Source organism: Camelus ferus, chromosome 24 (genome assembly GCF_009834535.1).
Source record: "Camelus ferus isolate YT-003-E chromosome 24, BCGSAC_Cfer_1.0, whole genome shotgun sequence".
Lineage (NCBI taxonomy): Eukaryota > Metazoa > Chordata > Mammalia > Artiodactyla > Camelidae > Camelus > Camelus ferus.
Window position 1 is genome coordinate 10591174 of NC_045719.1, and position 20938 is coordinate 10612111.

At 44.3% G+C, this 20938-nt stretch overlaps 1 protein-coding gene across 6 annotated transcripts in view; it reads right to left on the reverse strand.

The window, feature by feature from the left end:
* Positions 1–5846: 5846 nt before the first annotated feature.
* ZNF521 (zinc finger protein 521) overlaps positions 5847–20938 on the reverse strand; it is a 262919-nt gene continuing 247827 nt past the window's right edge. For 5 of the 6 annotated variants that reach the window (XM_032467409.1, XM_032467408.1, XM_032467407.1 and 2 more), the window contains one exon: positions 5847–6701. In XM_032467409.1, the coding sequence (XP_032323300.1) occupies positions 6672–6701 (30 nt within the window). In that variant the 3' untranslated portion in view covers positions 5847–6671. Of the gene's footprint in view, positions 6702–15537; positions 20359–20938 lie in introns of those variants that run through there. The other variant, XM_032467406.1, reaches the window with a different exon arrangement.

Genomic DNA, 20938 nt, shown 5'->3' on the forward strand with positions numbered 1-20938 from the left:
AAACCATGCTCTTTTCCCTGCTTTACTTTGGGAGTCACTGGTATTTATTGAATGAGGAAATGATGTGAAATAAGTGCTTTATAAAGGTGAACATGGTGGCCGTATATAAGAAGGATTAGAAAGAGGAGAGACCAGGGGTAGTAGATGAGAAGGGTCTCCCTTGGGTCCTGTCATTGGAAACAGAAAGGAAAGAATAAACATAAGAAATATTGCCAAGCAAGAACATGGGACCTGGTGACCGATGGTCTAAATTATTGAAGGGCAGAAGAGAGTGAGGACTAGGGAAAAAAAGCCTTCTCACTGAGTGGTGAGAAGGCCGCTGGTGACCTTGGGAACACATTTTCAGTAAAAGGATATTGATGGAAGCCAGCCTGCAGGTGAGGAAGGAGTGAGTCAGTGGTCAGGAAATGGAGGATGTGGGGGCAGACCACAGATCTAAGAAACTTGGAAGAAAATAAAGGAAATAAATAAAACAGTCTTCTGAGGAGGTTTCAGAGTCAAGAAAAATAATTTTTTTTTTGAAGAGGGGAAAACCTGTGCACATTTGAAGACAAAGAACAGTATGAAGGTAGGAGGAACGTAATAAAGGAGCGCAAGAAAGAGGGGCTTCTGTGCTTGGAAGGGGTCAAAGGTGACGGGAGGGGGTGGGTTAGACTCATCAGACTGCCCGGCAGAACTTTCCATGATGAGGAGAATGTTCTATATCTGTGCTGTTTTGTACAGTAACCACTAGCCCCACGTGGCAACTGAACTCTTGAAAAGTTCCTAGTGAGACTGAGAAACTGACTTCAATTTTGCTCAATTTAAATTGATTTAATCTAAATAGCCACATATTGTAGCAGCTAGTGGCTACGCCATTGGACCCATTGCGTGACCCTTAGAGAACCAAAACTTCTGTCTCTTGGATGAGGGAACCAAACTCTTCCTCTGATTCAGTAAAAGAGAGCAGAGAGGGAGACAAACCAGGGATGTTTCATGTGCGGGGGAGGAAAAGTGAGTTTGCCTCTGCCTCCTGACCTTGATTTTTAGTGGTTATACCTTGGTGATAGCCACACTTTTAGAGCATTAGGTGAGGGGAGCCCATCTAAGTGATAGGGATTTGAAATTCACCTCCCCATGTAGATGTCACAGTCTGAGTCTGCATGGACCAGATGAACTGAAGAGTTGCCAGATCTCATCTGGCACCACCAGTACTCACCCTCAGCCCATCTGCTGCACTTGATCAAGACGCTCCTTGTCCACATGAAGGGGAGATGGAAGGGGCTCTGGCAGGTTCCTTGGGATGAGGAGACCATTTCTCGAATAGATTTTCCTGGTGTCTGAGTGACAACAAAGCCCTTCTCTGATTTCCTAGACCCTGTTCTGCTTCCACACGTCATGGTTACTTTGGATCTGGGTATTTTAGAGCCAAAAGGAGGTGATTCCCCCTCAGAATAGTTTCACTTAGACATAATAGAAGTTGTTTTCCTAAGAATTTCCCATGGAGAGAGAGGAGTGTGTGTCCTGCCCTGTACTTCACAGGTAAACAAAGGGAGAGCCCCCAGTAGGCACCCGTGGCTTCCCTGAGACAGCATCACCCATCATTCAGCGGCGCACCCTCCCCTAGGTGGTGGTGTGTATTGTCTGGGCTGTTTTTCATAGCCTCTGCAGCTGGGAATTCAAGATGCTATACTTAGGCAGAAGTCCATTAAGGAATTAATTGATATGAGCCAGAAGTTGATTGCCATTTAAGTACTCAGCCTCCACCATTGCCAAGTTTCCCTCTTTGCAGAAAGAACCGAGCTTGCCTGCAAACTGGCTCATTCAGGATGCGAGCGCAAGATGGAATTCAACCTTTAATATGCTACAACACCTGCTTGGAAATAAAGGGGCTCTGTGCCTTTTTCCCCAAGGAGTTGACAGCTGACTTCATTACAGAGGAATCTGGCGGAGATGGTCGTGGCTACCCCTCAGCCTGGGGAGGCACTCACCCAGGATCGCACCAACCAGACCTGAGTGTTGGGATCCTGCCAGAAACCCATGCTGGGTCATTTTACCCTAAATCATTCCTCTTCCTTGAACTCTCGGAGTTTTCCGTACCTTTGGTAGCACTCCCCGACACGAGGGAGATGGTGAGAGGCTCCGGCCTGCGAAGCCAAATGGAGAAGCGTTTGCAGGTGTACTCTAATGGGATCTGGAGTTTCAAACTTCCTTTCTCAAGAGTTCTGCAGTATTGCACCCCAAAGGGCACGAAGGCAGGGCTGCCATGCTCCATAGAGTGGAACTTGAGGGTTCATCGGAATCCTTGTTCAAGCTCTGGAACAGACCCAGCGCTGCTCCAAGGAGCTTCACCCGGCCTAGAGGCCGCCTCTGGTTCTTGACCTCCCATTTGGGCTGGAAGACTGGTTACATGCATCAACTTCCAAAGCGGAATGTCAACCCTATCACCCATCAGCATAATTTCCAAAGCATATTCACCTGGCCTCCGTTAGCAACATTTAGAGCATATTTGACTTGCAACAGAGAATATTGACTTTCTACTATTTTTTTTAATCCTTCATCCTTAAAAAAATTTTATCTGAAATCTAAATATCCAGGAACGAGGGCAGGCTTCTATAGCACACATCCATTTGCTCCACCTGAAGCAATAGAAATATGAAGGCCACAGAGCAAAAGCAAAACTGCACATGATGCTAATATACAGAAGTCATAGAATTATTTTTAAGCAAACATTGAAAATAGTCTGGAATGAGAAGAGTTGGGAAAAAAAATAATAGTTGATGCTGAAAGCCAAAACTGGCAATCCAAGAGTGGGACCTGGCCTGAAAGTCTATCTCATATGGCCCACACAGTGGGGGGTGGCAGAGTTTGAATAACAAACAGACTCGGCTGCCAACATTTAGAAGTTGGCACATGGCACGTAACCACCCGGATTGCTGGCTTCTCCTGAGACACCGGGCAATCTGGCCTCGGCAAGCTGCCCTCCCTCCAGGCAACAGTTGGGGTGGGTGATGCGGGATTTGCTCCCTGGGTGGCCAGAGTCCCCGCTGGGCCAGATTTCTCACTCATCCTGGACCAGGTGGAAGGGTTGTAGGGTTCTGGGTCATTTCCTCCCTTTCTCCTTTCAAAGCGTGCCATGGGCTATGCTACTTCAGAGTTAAAATAATCATGACATGCCCAGTTGTTAAAAAGTAATGTGGGAGAGAGTCTGAGGCCCACACTACTTTCTGCTCCTTGGTGTTATGTTCAGATTTCTAGTCTTGAGTCCAGTATGCCTAGCTCGGCCCACTGGTTCCAGCTGTGGCTACACCAGACTCACCCAGGGCCCTTGGAGACCAGTTGAGTCGGACTCTTTGGGGAAGAGATTCAGGCAGTGGAGTTTTTGAATGTTCTCCAGGTGATTCCAATGTAAAAAGGTCCTTGAAAAATCATAGAAATCTTTAGAGCAGTTTCTCATTTGGGACCTGATAATCCTTTGTTCTGGGGGCCTGTCCTGTGGGTTGTAGCATGTTTAGCAGCATCTCTGGCCTCTACCCATAGATGCAGCCACACTCCTCTTCCAGGTGACCACAACTGCATGAGAGCACAAAATTAGGGTCAGGAACAGGGGCTATTTTATTGGCCACTGGACTGTATATAAGGGCAGTGAGAAATTTCTTTTTGAATTAAGTGCTAGAAAAAAAAAATCTCTTAAGAAAGTGGTATAATCCTTCCTTTCAGTTACTGTTTTTTCCTTTACTACCAGGAAGCTCAAAGCCAATTCTAAAATGCATTCAAAACCAGAATTAAAGCAGAAAATAAGCCAGCTGCTTTACTGTATTTTCTCCCCTCTGCACGACGCTGCTTTTCCTATTAACGTTTTGTTAGTCTTTATTTAAGTTGCTGTATATTCTTAGGGAATGAATCAGGAAATAAATAGTAACAAGCAGAAGGAGGGAAGGACTGTTCCACACACTGTTCAGTGTTTACGACCCAAAGAATAGTTGGTTATAAAGAAGGGCCGGCTAGATTTGGACAACCTTGTAGTCGCTGGAGGATCAGCGAGGCATATAGGGGCAACAAGGACCAACTTCTTTGGTCTCCAACTTTGGGAAGAGGCTGAACTGTGCTTGTGTTGAAGGAGCCCAGTGGCCAGCTGTGCGGCAGCCTCGAGACTGGTAAGCACCAGTCTCCACTGCTTCCTATGAATTCCAACCCCTGCTGTTTACTAGGAGCCTGGGAAGTCCCTCAGAGGCAATGCTGTTAAAGGCAACCTGGGATCCATCCCTGGATAATACCATCACCTGCTTTCCTGTTTGTGAACGAAGAGCAACTTACTTTTAGTACAATATAACCCACTGATTAATAATCCGAAGTTTTAAAGCTTTTAAAAAAATCATCATGAAGTGTGGCTATTTCATTTTAAATGCAAAATCTTTGCATAGGCCAGAGATCTTAATTTTTTTAAATATAGCTGAGTATTTTAATTATGAATGTACTTGCATATTCTCAGCATACTTCATTATTTATGTAGCTGGTGAAAAACCTTTTTAATTAAATAGCATGCTGGCAATCCATTGTGAAATGTATAGATGCAGGTTTCCCTAGCATTAAAAAACTAAACACACACGATACATTCTGGCAAGCACACGCACATGAATCACTATGAGGTGCTTGCTTCTGAATGAGCCTAAAATTTGACCAAACTTTCTTTTATTGGTAACAAAGTAAGTAGTATGATTTTCCAGCACTCTGCATGGTTATTCCCACTCAGCGCACTCAACTAATCTGGAAATGGGGTAAAGCAGGGGTTTCAAAGAGTGACTCCCACATCAGGAACACAAGCCCCACCCGGTAACTTCCTAGAACCACAGAAGTTTGCGCCCCACCCCAGGCCTGCTGAGTCAGCAGTTCTGGCCGTCGGGCTGGCACCCTGCGATGTCACAAGCCCGCCAGGTGGTCCTGATGCAGGCTCAGGTTCGAGTGCCCTGGGGAGGTTGCACCTTGCGGTTTCGTGCATGGGCCCACTGGTGACAGGTGGTCACAATAAAATGAATCAGTCCATGCTGTAATTTTCCCATCAAGAAAAGTGCTATGAAGAGCCTCACTTGTTTAAGGTTGAGAGAGCTGCCTGAGGTCCTGTGAGTTTCAAAGAAGGCGAAAGAGTCACAGTGGGTGAAGGATAAGCAGGAAGTGCATGAAAGTCGCCCGTTATCATCAGGGCTATACTTACGGTCTTTGACTAAACATGTATGTCGGGGCTCAGTTTGCACATTGCTAGGCTCTTCTTTCCTCCCCAGAAGGATCTGGAATTAGAGCGCCTCCTCAGTCACCATTTTGTGGCCAGTTATGGTGTCAGCAATCTTCCAGGGACACCCCACGCCTGTGTGAAGGCCGATGACCCAGCTGTATCACCTCCCCAGGCTGGGGGCGGAGACTGGGAGGTGGGTGATTTGGAGAAGACCACGTGGAGAATCAGTGCCAGCCCGGGAACTCACAGCCGCCTGGCTCCCCGCTCCGTGCTTTGTCTTCTGAATGAACAAAGCTGCTTCTTAAGTACACATAAGCCAAACTGCCTCTCAAATTGCAGCCATCTACTTTGAGTTCAGATTTGCACAGCATGACATGAATTGGGCTGCAAATTATGCAGAAAACAGCCATCACATCCATCTGTGATGTCAGAATCCGCCAGTACACTGTGACCTGGTGGTATCCGCGAGAATATGGCGCACCTCGGGTCCGGTCCCCTCCCTGTGCGGCGTGATGCAGCTCCTTCCAGCTGCTTTTGGCCCAGTGAGTTAAGGTTAAATATGACTGAGGTTATGCCTGGGATATTCCCCAGAGCAGAACTCATTTCCAAGGGTGCAGGCAATTAGATTTTTTTAATGGCAGTGTAACTAGAAAAAGAAAACACACAAATACACTCTTACCTAATGGTAAACTGAATTTATTTCCTCTTGGAAAACAATTCCAGTAATCTCCAGGTTCAGACCGCAGAGTAAACATTAATAACAGTAACATACAGGTTAGTTCAACTGATTCAAGAATTTGGCTGTGTGAAATCATTAAGGAAAACCTTGAACACTCAAAGCTTCAAATGGGTCCAGGAAAAAAATTCTTTGACAGTCTACATAACAACTATTGCATATATAGTGATGCTACCTGTCACATTGCAAGGCTTACAAATATATATACGGGCCTTATCCAGCTGTGGGGTTCTGTTCTGTGAGAACATCTCTTCATGGTTTGCAAGAATCTTCAGCAATAAAAAATAGTCTTGGATTTAACCGTTGATATACCAAAAGAGAAATTCTAGGCTTAAGTGTTAAGAAAAGGAAGTCCAAACACAGTCTCATGTGTAATAGAGTTGTTTTAATCTGTCTTCCTTGAAAATACTTTCTCTTAAGCCATTTTGCTCACATTAAAAAAAAAAAAAAATCTTGCCTGAATAGGGCCCAAGTCCACTTGTCTTTATAAGACCATTTTAGTATCAGACGACATAATACAGGTGAGACACTTTATATACATGGGGTCTAGCCGGTGCTCAAAAGTTCAAACACATGAACATCCAACAGTTTTGATAATACAAGTTTTATGGTACAATACAATGTTTCTGAATAATATACATTAACAATGAAAGTTTCGTGCAAAGAGTAAAACGTGTTCCCTTTTTGTGCCACAAAAGTCATTCTCCTTGGGAGACCGTGCTTGCACTAACTGCTGTGTTGGGTCATCGTATGATTCTGTAATGAAAAAGAAAGGGGGAAAAAGCCTTAAGTGACTGTATTTTCATCAGACCAAGTATCTGAATGCTGACTGGTTTATAAGGACTTGAATACGGTGTTTCTGCACCTGGAGGCGTCGGGGTTCACGGGGGCCGATTCCTCTCTGTCCCCAGTGAGTGCCAGGAGGGAGGGCAGGGCCTGCGGTCCTCCCATCTCCGCCGCTGCCATGCTTCCTAGGGTACCTCCCACCCGCCACTGGCTCTTCTTATCAGAATACACCATACTTTCAAACGCCAGGTAGCACTATTTTAGCAGTTATATTTATCTGTGCATTATTTCCATTAATTACAGATGCTTTTGTTCTACTGGCTCTTAGAGGGTGAACATCTCGACAGCAGAGGCTCTTTCTGTCCCTGAATATAGACTTTAAAGGCAAGAGCTGCCCAGACAACAACTGGCAGAGGGGGCAGGAAGCTTCTCCAGTTCCTCTCCTTGGGGTGGGCTCCGGGCTGGGTCCCAGCCTGGCCCAGGAGCAGATCTGCAACTGCTCCCCATCCCCAGCGGGCGCGGTCTCTGCTGTATTCTGGTAGCCTTCTCTCCATCCACACAGAAAGTCCCCTTTCTAAGCCAACGTCCTGTTTCCAAATTGGGAGAGGGCAAGTGGGCTACCTGGGCAACTTACACGTACAAGCTAGGTCCTGGGGTGAGCCCTGGGAGGGTGGGCTCCATTTCTGTGCCCGTGGCCTGCATGGGGGGTGGTCCCACACCCACAGGACGTTCGTTCAGAGCAAACACCTGGAGGTGGCCTGATTGCCACATCCCCCCTCTGCACTTCCCCTGAGCCCTGTTCTCCCACCTCTCACCATGTACCCCCCGTCCCCGTTCCTTTGATCAGAACCTTGAGGCCCATCCACAAAATACTACTGCTACCAGGCTCCTCCCTTCTAAACTTGTGTTCCCCCTTCTCTGATTTCCCATTGTACTTTATACTGCTTATATTGCACTGCATCTTAGGTCTTGTCTTTGGTTATCTGCGGTGCCGGCTCTCTATGTCAGTAATTCTGGTCTTCACTCATTTATTCATTCCTTCACAAGCATCTGTTGAACACCTGTGTCCCCCCAGGTGCCACCCCAGCATTGCAGTCCTGGGCAAAGAGGGTCTGGCCAGATGGATGGCTGACTGGCTAGGCAAGGACTCCTGGAAGAAGGATGGTCCCAGATTTCATGTCTCCAAAGTGCTCATGGTCTAAAGAGAGTCCTGTGCGCACTTTCTGGTAAAGCAACATGGCAGGATGAGTTAGGAACGACCACAGAAATATCATGCCCGCTAACCCTGCCTGGCTTTTGGGGAAGACTTTGCAGTGGATGTAACTCAGAACATTTTAGTTGAGGCTGGAGACGTGAAGAGGCATTTGGGATGCAGGGAGGGCACTCCAGGCCAGAGACCCACGTGGGTAAAAGCAATGAAGCAAGAAGATGCAAGGTCTGTTTGTGGACCTGCAGTGCCGACTGGGTGGACTCTGGAGTGGCCTGAACCAAGGGTACTGATGAGAAATGAAGGCAGAGAGAAGTCCGGGGCTAGAGGTGGAAGAGCCTCTGAACCCTGCAAAGGACTTCAGCCTTTGTCTTGTAGGTGAAGAGGGACTGTGGAAGTTTTTCAACAGAGGGCTTTGTCTTTGTTGTCTTTAACTCTCCCACCAGTCTAGCCAAAATGCCTGCCCAGTGACAGGGGGTGAAGGGGCAGGGGCTTGACTTCCAGGGTTACCCAGTCAGGGCTGAGAGCGCCAGTGAGGGAGACGGAGACTTGTGAAGGGGACCCAGGTCTTCGTTCCCTACTTCACACTAAGCCCATCTTTTAAAGAAGACTAACAACAAATGAGGACGTTGTTATTTCAGTCACCCTTATTTAAAACATGCCATTTTTATGAACCCAGTAAAAGATAAGCTGGAATTTTAAAATTATTCTTTTGTAGCACAGAAGTACATACAGGAGCAGACTAGTTTTATACCAAAGCTTTTTTCTTTATATTGATTCTAAATAAATACTTCTGCGATATTTTTTCACCAATAGGGTAATCAAAATACTGATGCACCCTAAAAACTTTCCTATCCCTTTAAATACCAACATAATTATGATCAAAGAAGTTACAAACAGTAAAAAAGTTCAATTACTCAAAATGCACTGTCTAAATTTTCTCACACATTTTCCTTTCTCCAAGAGTCAAGTCTGATCTTATAGAAAGGTTTTTTTTTTTTATTTAAAAACTTAAGAAAATAAGGGAGGTGGGTATAGCCTAAGTGGTAGCGCATATCCTTAGTGGGCATGAGGTCCTAGGTTCAATCCCCAGTGCCTCCTCTGAAAAATAAATAAACAAACAAATAATAAACAAACAAACCTAATTACCTCCTCCTCCAATAAGTAAGTAAATAAATAAATAAATAAATAAACCCAGCTGTATATAAAATTTAAGAAAATAAATACAAGAATCTATGACAATAGTTATCTAAATGATAAGACATTGACAGGAGGAGGTGTGATTTTTTTAAAACCATAACCAGAGTAAAAAAAAAAGAAATTATTTAATTTTAATTATTTAAAAATATTTAAGTGCATACTATAGACATTCTACATTCAGTTGAATTTTAGAGGTTAATAGAGGAAGCTATACTGCCATCTCTCTAGCGATTTTATGGCCGATATTGAGATACTGCAAAACAAAAATCTAAAAAAAATTGGCCGTAAGAGTTGGCAACAGTTGTTTCTTGGATGCTTTCATCCTAAACCAAAGCCATACAAGTCTCTTCAGAGGTGCAAAGAAATGAACAAATACATATTGCAACAGATTGAAGTTGCTACTATAAAGGATTTATGCTTTGCATATTAAGAGAGAAGACTATAAATCATTTGTGAGAAGGACAAGAGTATGGCTTGTGAAGTTCAAGCTCCAACAAAAATAAAGAGCTCCAATATAAATAATGTCTAATTGGGAAATCTGGCGTAAAAGATGGTAAAGGCAGAAAGTCCTCTTGGTGTGGAGATACCTGCATACCATTGAGATCATTTATTGTCTTTCTTTTTTTTTCTTTTTCTTTGTTTCTAGGGCTCAGCTGAGAGCAAGGACAGCTCTCCCCACCCCCCTAGTCATCGCGTCCACACTGGCAGTGACTCTCAAGGTAGGAAGGGGGCATATTCCTCCATGGTCTTGGAAAATGGGCAGATTTACACTGAAAACAAACAAAAAAAGAAACTCGGGTGATTTTGCTCCAGTCCTCAAAGGCTTGTCCTCACTACGTTTGAACGTCCCTGGGATGTGTCTGCTCCCCTCCCTCAGGCTGAAAATACAAATGGCCTGATTTCATTTTCTAAAGGAAGGAATGAAGGTCTGAGCTGCACACGTTACTGGGTTGGCTTTTAGGAGTTAAGGAGAAAGATGAGGAGCGTTAGTCTCCAGAATTCACTGAAGATCCTCTGATAAGAGGAACAAGAAGTCACGTCATGGGAGCCCTCCTCGTATCTGGTGTTTTTAAAATCACAGACATTTCTTCAGAGAAGGAGACAAGAAGCAAGTGGGAAAGATGAAAAGTAGAAGAGAAGTGCGAAGCACAGGGAGAGGGCAGGTGCCACGCATGGTTCACCCCTGCCCTGGCTCCTTGCCACGCCGGCCACGCCGGCCACAGAGGCCACAGCGCCCGCCCTGAGTCCCTGGAGCTCCAAGGGGGACGCGCAGAGCGGCCAGATCGCTGCCGGGCCATCAGCAAGCAGCCTTCCCCTCTAAGAGTTTTCTGCTCTTTAGGTCTGGAGGAACCACTGCACTAGAACAAAGCAGTGGGTAATCTCACCCATTTTACACAGCAATTCACAGTCCCTAAAGTACTTTAATGCAATGACAGGTTATGAGAAAAAATATCTGTTCCAATGAAGGGAAAGTGTTTTACATAATCGAGGAGAACATCAGTGCAACATCGACGTGGGTGGGGGTGGTGATGACAGAAAAGGAAGTAGGAAGAGAAGAAAACTTCTGCAATCCCACAGAGAGCCATATTCTACTCTGCAAAAAGCCATTTCTTGGAGACCCCATGTCTAAGTAACTGAAAATTGCAAACCATTAATCCCAGTTATGAACAGTTGTTTTACATGAGGGGGGTTTGCGTTAAAAAAAAAAAATCAAATTCACCACACACCTTAAAGCTTCAAAGACGATCCATGTAGGTACGATACCTTAGTAGCCAGGTTTCAGGGGGAAAAAAAGGAAAAGAAAAAAACCCCACTCTCTTTACTGTAAAGGGCCCCACTTGGAAGGAGTATGTTCTTTTTTTCTCTAAAATGTGAAATTAAACTTAGAAAGCTAAAAAACAGATGAGGACCTTAAAAATTCCCTTCTAGCATTATGTACTTCTTTTAAAATATGAGATGCTTTTCATTTTACAAGACTGGAATTCTCATTTTGGGCTTGGCACCCTAACACATGATTAATTCAGCCTCCGCCTTTCTGAGAGCTGACCGCATTCACTGGTCAAAGGGTTTAATCCTATTTAAAATGCAATCCAAACAAAATATTTTTAAATAAAAATAAAAACCCCTGATCGCCTGAAACTGTTCACCTTGGCCAAACTATCCCATTTTCCTGTGCTCTTGATGTGAATTTAAATATTTGCACCTAGGACAATGATGAAGCTAAGCTCTGGAGGAAAGCCAGAGGGAATCCACCTTCCCAGGGTGAAAAAATTCAGTGCCCAGCCCCAAAAGTGGCGCCCACAGATCACCCTCACTCATACAGTATTTTGGCAGAGACCACATCTTGTCTGTGCTTTGTAATCCTCTGTTGGCATCGGCAAAATGTAAAGTAGCAAAGGTAATAAAAATAAAAACTGTGTTTGAATGGACGTTTTTGTGAGATCTGTTGATTCAAAGATGTTAATCATTTTTTACCATGACTTGTCTATTTATAGCCCTTTGTCTCAAATTCTGACAAGCTTTTAGAACTAAGAAAAAGAGGCAGCATGCTATTTTAAAAAGGAATGAAAAAAAAACAAAAAACCAAGCTTTTCACTAATTCACCATGCCATTAGAATCCCGAATTTAAACTGCAGTTGTATTCAACTTAAATGAGATGTTTTCCAACCAGAAGAAACAGTAGGCAATTGTGGCTTTGCAACAATACAAGGCGGGAAGAAATGAAAGAAATATAAAGATTAAATGTGGCTGTTTCTTTCAACAGATGGTGACAGCACCATGGCAGTGTGTTGTTTTTTTAGTTGAAGAACGCACACATCCGTGATCAATCATCACTGATTAACTAATTCTATTACCCTCCCTTTTATCACGAGGGTTGGACCTTTATCTGTAAACACTATGGATAGTCACTATGCTCTTATTTTTCTAGAAGCATATTCCAGTACACACACAGTCGTGCAGTTCCAGGCTGCAAACAGAATTCTACATTATCATCCACCTTTAAGCACTACTGCTTTAAAAAAAATTTTTTTTTTTAAACAAAAGCAGTTGGTTTCCAACAGGCTGGATAATAAGTCTTTTGACCTGCATTCTTCTTTGACCCATTAAGGTCACCCCTGTGCTCGGGCACAGAGCTGACTTAGGAAATGCCTGCAAGTCCTACATTTCATCTCCTGCCCACTCAAAATAAAGCTTTCTTTAAATGTGTCTGTACGGGTCCCTGAAGGCCAAAGAGGGATCCCTGTAGTGGGCAATGGAGGGACAGAAGCTTCTGCCTTTATTAATGAATGCAGACCATTATGAGTCTGGCCGGCTCCTTCCCTGTTCCCAGAAGCATATACTGTACGTGACTTAAAATGCTAGAATATTGACACAAAGCGAGCCAGGCACCCCTAAGGAAAATTACTCCTTGGATATAATGTAGGCTCATAACAGCTATTAGAGTACAAAATAAAACCCTCCGGGATCAAACTGACATATACCGCATTCTACCTAGTCCTCAAACATTAGAAGAATTTCTTTGTGAAGGCACTCTCAAGGACAGCATTAAACTGACTTTTGTAGCAGTCTGCAACAGCTTTTTGGCTTAGAGCTTTTAGTACTAAATCTCTGGTTTGAATCAATATAAGTACTATATCTTCTACATTAATCAATACATTTGGTTCAATACATGTTCTATTAAATTATACTTTCTAATCAAGACTTTTACATTTCCACCCTCTCTCTTTTTTCATTCTCAACTTCTTTTTGCTAGTAAAACAGTTTTAAAAGTGTACACAGCTAACGAAGACAGGATACTTAGGGAAAAAAAATACAATGGCAAAAGGTAGACTTTAAACGTCTTAGTAACATTAACAGGATGTGAAAGCAATAAATTAACATTTTCAAAGTCCACACAATTACAAAAGTAATCACAGTTTAAAATTAATTAAAAGTGAATTGCTGCAGCTCTGGAAGAAACATTAGAATGTTCTGAAAATTAAAGTGAAGACCCAAATCATCCAAAATACCAACCAGACCCCGTTTTACCACCCCGGAGTTTCCACTGTCTACAAATTACATGCTTCTGGCTGGAGACATTTGGGGTAACTGTTTTCATGGGTCCTGCCTGGTAACATCAGGAACATGTATGCGGGCGTGTGCCTTTTGGTGAGATGTTATATTTTAATAAATATTCTTAAATGATAAATACATAATATTTCCCACAGAGCTTTGAGAATCTAAAAACCATATTTGTACCAGGGATTTTCATAACCAGGGAGGCTGACTCACAATTTTTTGGTAGAATTTACTAAAATGAGGTTCTACTCTTTTATTTTGATAAATAGCAATGGAATTTCCCAAATTGTCCTCATGTGCTTCTCCCCTCTCTTTAATGCCATGAATGTTGCATTTATGATCATGTTTGCACGGACAGAATCTCCCTTTTTATTTTTTCATATGGTAATGTCATCACCATGAACTTAGAGAGACACTGATGCATTTTCTTTTGACATTTAACAGTTCACATGGGCTTGGCCTGACATCTTGAAGCATTTTCTGGATGACACTAAGCTATATGAAAGCAAAAGGTGAAATGGCATCATCAGACGTGATCACAAAAATATAAGCTATGCAAGACAGAAAAGCACTATTGGGTTATTTAGTTTGTCCCTTTGCTGGACAAAAATTGTTCTATAAAGTTGACACTCTGGGCTAGTTTTAAATGGTTTTGGCAATGAAGCTTCCATCACACCTCCCACAGGAAGCGACTTCACATTCTAATAAGACCTCACCGAAGGACGTGTTGTTGCTGTTCTCTGGACATTCATGCCAAATAACCCTAGGAAAGGCTGAGCTGAGATAATCCTGAAGCATGTGGACTTGGGCACGGCCATGAGTCTACACTGAGATGCCTTGACCATGTATCCGTAGCATAAAGTTCCTCTGTCTCATCTTAAGTAACCACAGAGACAAGCCAGTAAGCTACTCCTTAGCCACACAAAATAGGTCAATCGCTTTGTTTCACAGAGGTCTACAGATAGATTCTAGAAGGCCAGTGGGACCAGGTTTCCCAGCCTCAGCGTGACTACAACATTGGGCCGGTCAGTTCTTCATTCAGCAGGGCTACGCGGTTGCACTGGAGGACGTCAGCAACTCCCCAGCCTCTGTCAACCAAATACTAGTGGCACCTTCCCAGCTGTGACAACCAGAAATCTCTAGAAATAATTGCCACATACCCCCGGTGGGGGAAAAATCATCCCTGGTTGAGGACCACTGCCTCACAGTGTTTTGAAAACACACTGAGCTTGCTAAGCCATGTGACTCAGTCTTCAGTCTCAGAGGTATCTCGCCCATCAAAATGGGAAAAAGAAGGCCAGCAAAAGGGACACAGGCGCACCGCATGGCGCTCCAGGGCGTGGCATTTAAAGTGCAGTGAACGGCGAGGCTGGGCATTTGTTAAGAAATCAAGGAAAAGATTCTTTGAGATATATAATAAATGGCATTGCTTCTGTGGAGAATTGAGTGTCTCCAAAAATGTCCACCCATTCAGCAGTTTACTAACAGCTTTCATGAACCATCAGTGAACAAAGGTGGTACATTTCAGTGGCAAATAATCAATGCTGCTTTAGGAATATTGACAATCTAGTAAAGTATAAAAGGGACCTAACTATGAAACTCTGGATATTCACATTTAGGGTATGGAAACAGCTATCCACTCTGAACAAAGCGCAGAGCTGCCATCCCTAACTTGCTGGTCTAGATTCAGCAGCAGGAGGCAGCTACCCCTGTAAGTGCTGCATCAGAGAACCAGAGAGATGCTTTCAGAGCTGGGAGGGTTATGGCAGCGCCCGTTCCAATATCTCATTTTATAGATGAGGAAGTTAAGTCCCCAGGGAGTGTAGGCCAACTTTCAAGCTCTTCGAGCTGCCCCGGGGGCTGAGCTGGCTTCGGGGCAGAAGCAGCTGCTGAGTGGTGCTGGTTTCTGGGTTCAGATCCCGGGACTGGGCTGGCTGCGGAGACGACATGCTCACTGGCAGGGTGCTCAGCAGCGACAGAGGACAGGTTGCACGGGCCACGGAGAAAGGGCGCCTCACCTCTGTGAGAGGCTGTGGGCTGAGTTCTCAGAGGAGTTAGTGCTCAGTGTCGGAGGAGGACGAGGAGAGAAGAGAGAGATGGTCTCCAGGCCAGGGGAGCAAGTCTGAGTTGGGCTGAGAGCCGCAGGGGCGGTGCCGGGTCACCTGTGGGGCTGCAGATCCACCAAGCTGGGCAGGGACGGGGGTTACTTCGAATGGAGCTGATTTTCACCATTTTACAACGTCCAGTGGAGCTGGGAAAGCCGACGGGGTGAACAGCATCTCAAGAGCACCCACCTAAGGAGCCTAGCCTTAGTCTAACGTGAGTCTTCAGAGCCTAGGCAAAGAGTAATTTTTAAAAGGATGCCATGTTCACATTGCTAATATAGAACAATTTCTAGTGTTTTGACCATTAAACATTTCAGAGAAGTAAAACAAGCCACTCTGGCCGACCAGCTTCAAAAGGACCAATCCTGCTGACGGGTCCCATGTGGGCAATGTTAACCGGGTAACAATTTCGTTTCTCATTACGAACTTAAAAGTGGTAGTAAAATTTCAGTTGCTAGCTGACCCCTATCTGTTTCGCATACAGGATAGGTTTGAAATTTCCCTTTTCTGGAACTGATAAGAATCCGTACTATCTACTACATTGAGAAAACAAAAAGTGCCAAATTGGAAGAATAATCTAAAAAGAGCGAAATGGACACTGGGAAAATATTTTAGAAGCATAAAGTTTATTTTTAAAAGAGAACAATGAATTGAGCTACCTGTCTACAGGCATGGAGCCAACAGAAAATTTAAGTCAAACTATAGAGAGCCAGCGAAAATGAAAAAGAGTCTGGAGCGTGAAGATTCTGCTCAGAGTCTAGAATTGCAGGATCCCAGCAAACTGTGGGACAGAAGGCTTTGCCAGGCAATACAGTCTAATAAGATATTCAGGGATTAAGTCAGTCCTTCACAGACAGATGTGTCCATGTGCCAGTTGTTGCTACACTTTAATTTTTCCCCTTGTAATGCTTAATTTATCACACTGGTGCTTTCTAAACTAGAGCATCTGTAAACAAGGTTAAGAATGACCTCCTTCCAATTTTACATCAGTGAACAGTGCCCCTTCTTCGTGCTCTAATTTTAAAGATACATAAATCTCTGGGAGGAAGGAAAAAGAAGCTTGGCTGATACTGAAATGTGTTCACCTTGGGCGAATACAAACTTCTCTGCCTGGCTCTGGGTGCACGGGACTGACTTGACGTTCAAGCCATACTCAGGCACCACCCCCCTCTTCCCAGTCAAACGCAATTAAACAAACTTCTACTAAATATTTAACAGCCTTGTGTAGTAATTAGCGGCAAATAATGGGAGCTTAAATGGATAACTGCTCAGAAATGTCCTCTTGCAAACATCACACATTTCCTGCTCCTCCCTTTTCTCTTAGATTTTGAATCCCGGAAGGTTTTTTGGTAAAGGATTTAGTTAGTGAAATTACCCATCGTCACAGTAGTCGGCCCAAGATCTTGCAGTCAAGTTGGGTTGTTTTTCCGCCAGCTGCAAGATTCCACTGGCCTTCCTTATTTAATGTCTGTTTTAAAAATCCATTGAAATTGAAAGTTATGTACCTAAAAGCTGTTGGAACAGGGCATTGATTTAAAAACTGACTGGCAGGCTTAGGATTTAAACTCTGGTCCACTAGATTCAAAAGGTCATCTGATTGGAATGGGAGAAGCACAAGGCATAGTAATTTATATTCAAAGGGTAACCTTTGTAGGGAGGAGGAGGAAGCAAGAACTCTTCCTGCTTTTCCACTCGATGTGGACAAGGGTTCCCTTCAGCCACCTCCCAATAATTATGAAAAATAGTTTATTGAACGGGGGCAAAAAGCAAAAGAAATGCCACTTCCTTATAGTGTAATATTTCTTTTATTAAAAACCCTGCCACACTCTCTAGGAGGTAAACTCACAGTAAGAGTAAGTCAACATGTTATAAATCATGAAGAGTAACAGAAAACCATCTCTCCCCATTGTAAGCAACCCAATGATTGTCTACTAGGGCGTTTGCTTTGTACATATACATACAAAGAATAGAGCTGTGAAAGGACAGTGTACCGATTTACAGAACTGACATAAACTGTGTAAGGATGAGTGTGTGTGCACATCCGTGCCTATGCGGGATGCTGGCGTGAGTGTGTGCTGTGGAGAGTGGGAGGAGTTACATATGTGCATGGTGCATGGGTTCTACAGGTAAAACCCTGCTGTTTGCCTTTGATCTGGGTGAGCTCATATTCCCACATGGAGAATGCATTTAGAAGGAGCCCCAAGTAGACCTTGTTTTAAATTCTAAGAAAGTCCTTTTAAAATGCAAGCCCAATTCTATTAGGGTGTCTCTTATTTTAAATTAAAAAAAAAAAAAATCCTGGTTTGGAAAGAGGAGAAACAATCCCGCACTCAAGCTTGGTGCTTTTTTTCTGGCTTGTTCTCTTTCCCTGCATGTTTTCATGTATTATAGAAGGTTCCAAATCTCTTATCTTTAACAATCTCCTGCCACCTCGTCCCCTGAAATCATCCCTGTTTATGAGCCAGTGCACACAGGCACCGAGAGAGGAAATCAGGAATGCTTAAGTGCGTCTCTGCTCCTACATGGAACTGTCATGGGTCTTCAGATATGCTTGCATTCCTTCTTGTCCCTCATCTCTTCTTGCCCCGGAATCTTTCAGGTCTTAAAATGGCAGAGCTGCCCCTACTCTCTGGCCAAGAAGAGCCTCTATTTGCTTCATAAACCCACGCATTAAACTCCTGTTCTCTTCCCATTTCCTGGGCATCTTTTCTGACGCTGCTTCTTGGTCTCTGTGGAACAGTTTCCTCACCCCTCATGGTGCACAGAGCTCCTAGACAGACAGCCCTGTAACTCCCCCACACAAGGATGTGCTGTAGCTATGGTGAGAGTAATCTATAACCCTCGCGTCCTTATATAATTTGCTACTCCAAGTTAATTTTAATTCATTACAATAAAGCAATATAATTAAAAAAATAACTCCTTCAAGTGAAGTATTTAACATGATCCTGGAAGAAAGACAGCTTCCGCTAACAGAGGGCCAGGCAGCAGGCCTGGCGCACGCTCATGCAAATTCAAAGGTGAGCCGTAAACAAGCCCGCGCACCAACTCCGCCACACGGAAGACCAGCGGCGGGAGGCCTCACTCTAATCAGTCCTCCAAGGAACCTGCCGTACAGAAGTGGCACTTACTCTAATTTAAAGCCCTCATGCTTGCTTCACTGTTGCAAAATTTATAAAAGAATAACTTCATTACACCGCCTGGCACTTCAAACATAAATGCAAACCAGCCACAACATAGAAGGAACTGGACAAGAGAAAGAGAAACACTCCCAGAGTTGTTAACTCAGACATTCAAACGCAGTCTGCGTTTGGGCGTGCTTCCCTTCCTGAGGACGGGGTTTGCCGCGGAACTTGCCTTCACCGAGGACTTCTGCCACACCGTCCCTTACTTCCTTCTATCACGAGGGCCTGCTGCTCCTATAAATCTGCTTAGTAACACTTAAAATCATCCTAAGCAAGGCACACCCCTCGCAAAAATACATCTGGCTGTACATAAATGAATGCTATTCAGTGTTCCTTTCCTGGTCTGCAGAAAAGATTGATTCTGAACACACCATGATTACAGTTGCCATATCCTTGGGTATATATTTCAGACTCACCTAAGTTGTTGAAAAATTAATGCAAAAACATTTTTTCCCCTCTTAACCTCAGTCCTCCAGAAAGCCAGCTATAAGAAGGGTTAAGTGGAAACATTCTGCTGAATTCATACACAGCAATGGAGAAAAGTTTGTGTCACATCCTGAAATACACACTTTTAAGGAAAATTCTTTTTTCGCCCCGAATCAAAGAAATGCTACAGTAAAATATCTTCAGGCTAGATTCCTAAGCTACAATGCAGTTTGTGTCAGAACACACATCATTTCATGCTGAACTGTCAGCATCCTTCTCCCAGTCGTTTGGTGGGGGAGTGCAATGAAAAGACAAACCTCGAAGCCTGTATAAAAACTCCAGACCTCCAAGAAAGCACGCGTCACACACCACTTGGGCTGTGCACCCACAGCCTCGGAGGCCCCAATAAGGGAGAACTCCTTTCCCATTCAGTGATTCTCATCACCCACGTCCAAACGTGTGCTAAGATGTTGCTTCAAAGAGAAGAGGGTAAGCAATCAAAAAGCTTGAAAATGGTCATCCGTGGATGGCTAATAGGTAATGACCTGAGGGTGAAACCTCAAGGTGGCTCTCTCCAAAGGCAAATACCAGAAGACTTTTTCCCAGAGGTCCTTGAGAATTGGAGAGAGGCATTCTTGCTGATGGTAAGAAGAGAGACCTATTATGGGATGTTTACGCCAGGCTGACTGGAGGACAGATTGACACAATAGCTGTGAACATTAAAGCCATCGCCACCAAGATGCAGTGTGACGCGTTTCATATTATTCCTAGGATAAACAAGTGCTGAAATTAACTCCCCATCATCTTTATAAATTGGTTTTAGAGTGCTGAAGGCTTTTTTACATGCACGTCATGCAATATGTCGGCGAAGGTAAGTTTGTATTATTTTTCCTCTCCATGAATAAAGCAGGGCTAATCAGATGGAATGAATGAGCTAATTCAATTACAGGCAGCCTTTATTATACAATAAAATATGGATTATTGATCTTGCAGAGCTGGCAATGCAGGATGCAAATTCAGTGAGCAAAACCCGCAGATTTGAGTGTGACTGTTTTTAATTCCTGCTGAAATCTACTAGAATGTTTCTCACTTTGGAAAAACCACCGAAAGAAAACACCGCTGACTAACGAGACCCAGGGCTTCACGAGGGGACAGAAGAAAGGTTAAGTCATGGGCTGGGAGCCGGAGAAGGCCCCCGTGGGGGTGTAATCCCTCGTCACACGCCCACAATGGAGGGAGGAGAAACCGGCCGCCTCTCCGGGCCCGTCGGTGGAGTGCGAGTGAAAACTTATTGGTAGACCGAAATGTACTTCACAGGCATCTTGCTGCAAATCCAATCAAGTCCTGGAGGAAGAATGAACGCATTGTTGTGGCTCTGCACTTGGGAGGAGGGCTTGTTTGAAATACAACGCTGGACTGTCCGAGCCAAACCCTTTTGTCTTTCATCTCTGAAACAAAAAAATGCCACAGTCAACCCTGGTGAGGAAGAAAGCGGCTCCGAACATGAGGTCACGTGGAGAGGGAAGCCCACTGCAGCAGATGCTGAAGGGAAAAAGAAGTGAGCTCTGAGAGCCAGTGTGTGTTTCCACACCTCGGGTCTGCCTCCCACTTCCCCTCATAAACCTGCCCCGAGACAGCGGCGCGCTGATGGCTACTTGTCCTCCGCTGCGCAGCGCAGGCCAGGCTGTCTCCTGGGTTCCTTGTGAGCTCCTCCCAGCCCCTCCCCGCAGAGCCAGCCCTCCTCCTTTCAACCGGGTTCCCATCTTCTCTACCGTTTTATGGGCCATGGCCGAGTGCCCCCCACGTGGCCACACAAACGAAAATCTGCTCTTTCTCCTCAATTTTTTTTTTCTTTAAAAAGCATAGAAATGGGTTCTGTGCTTTGGTAGGCATCCCTCCAAAGCGTAGGTAAGCTACGTCCATGTGGCCTGTTGTCGAAAAAGCCTCCAACGAAAGGGAGGAAGGCGGGATGCCTAACAATCCTGCACAAAGTTGCAGACTGTTCGGCTACAGTCCAGAAAATGAATC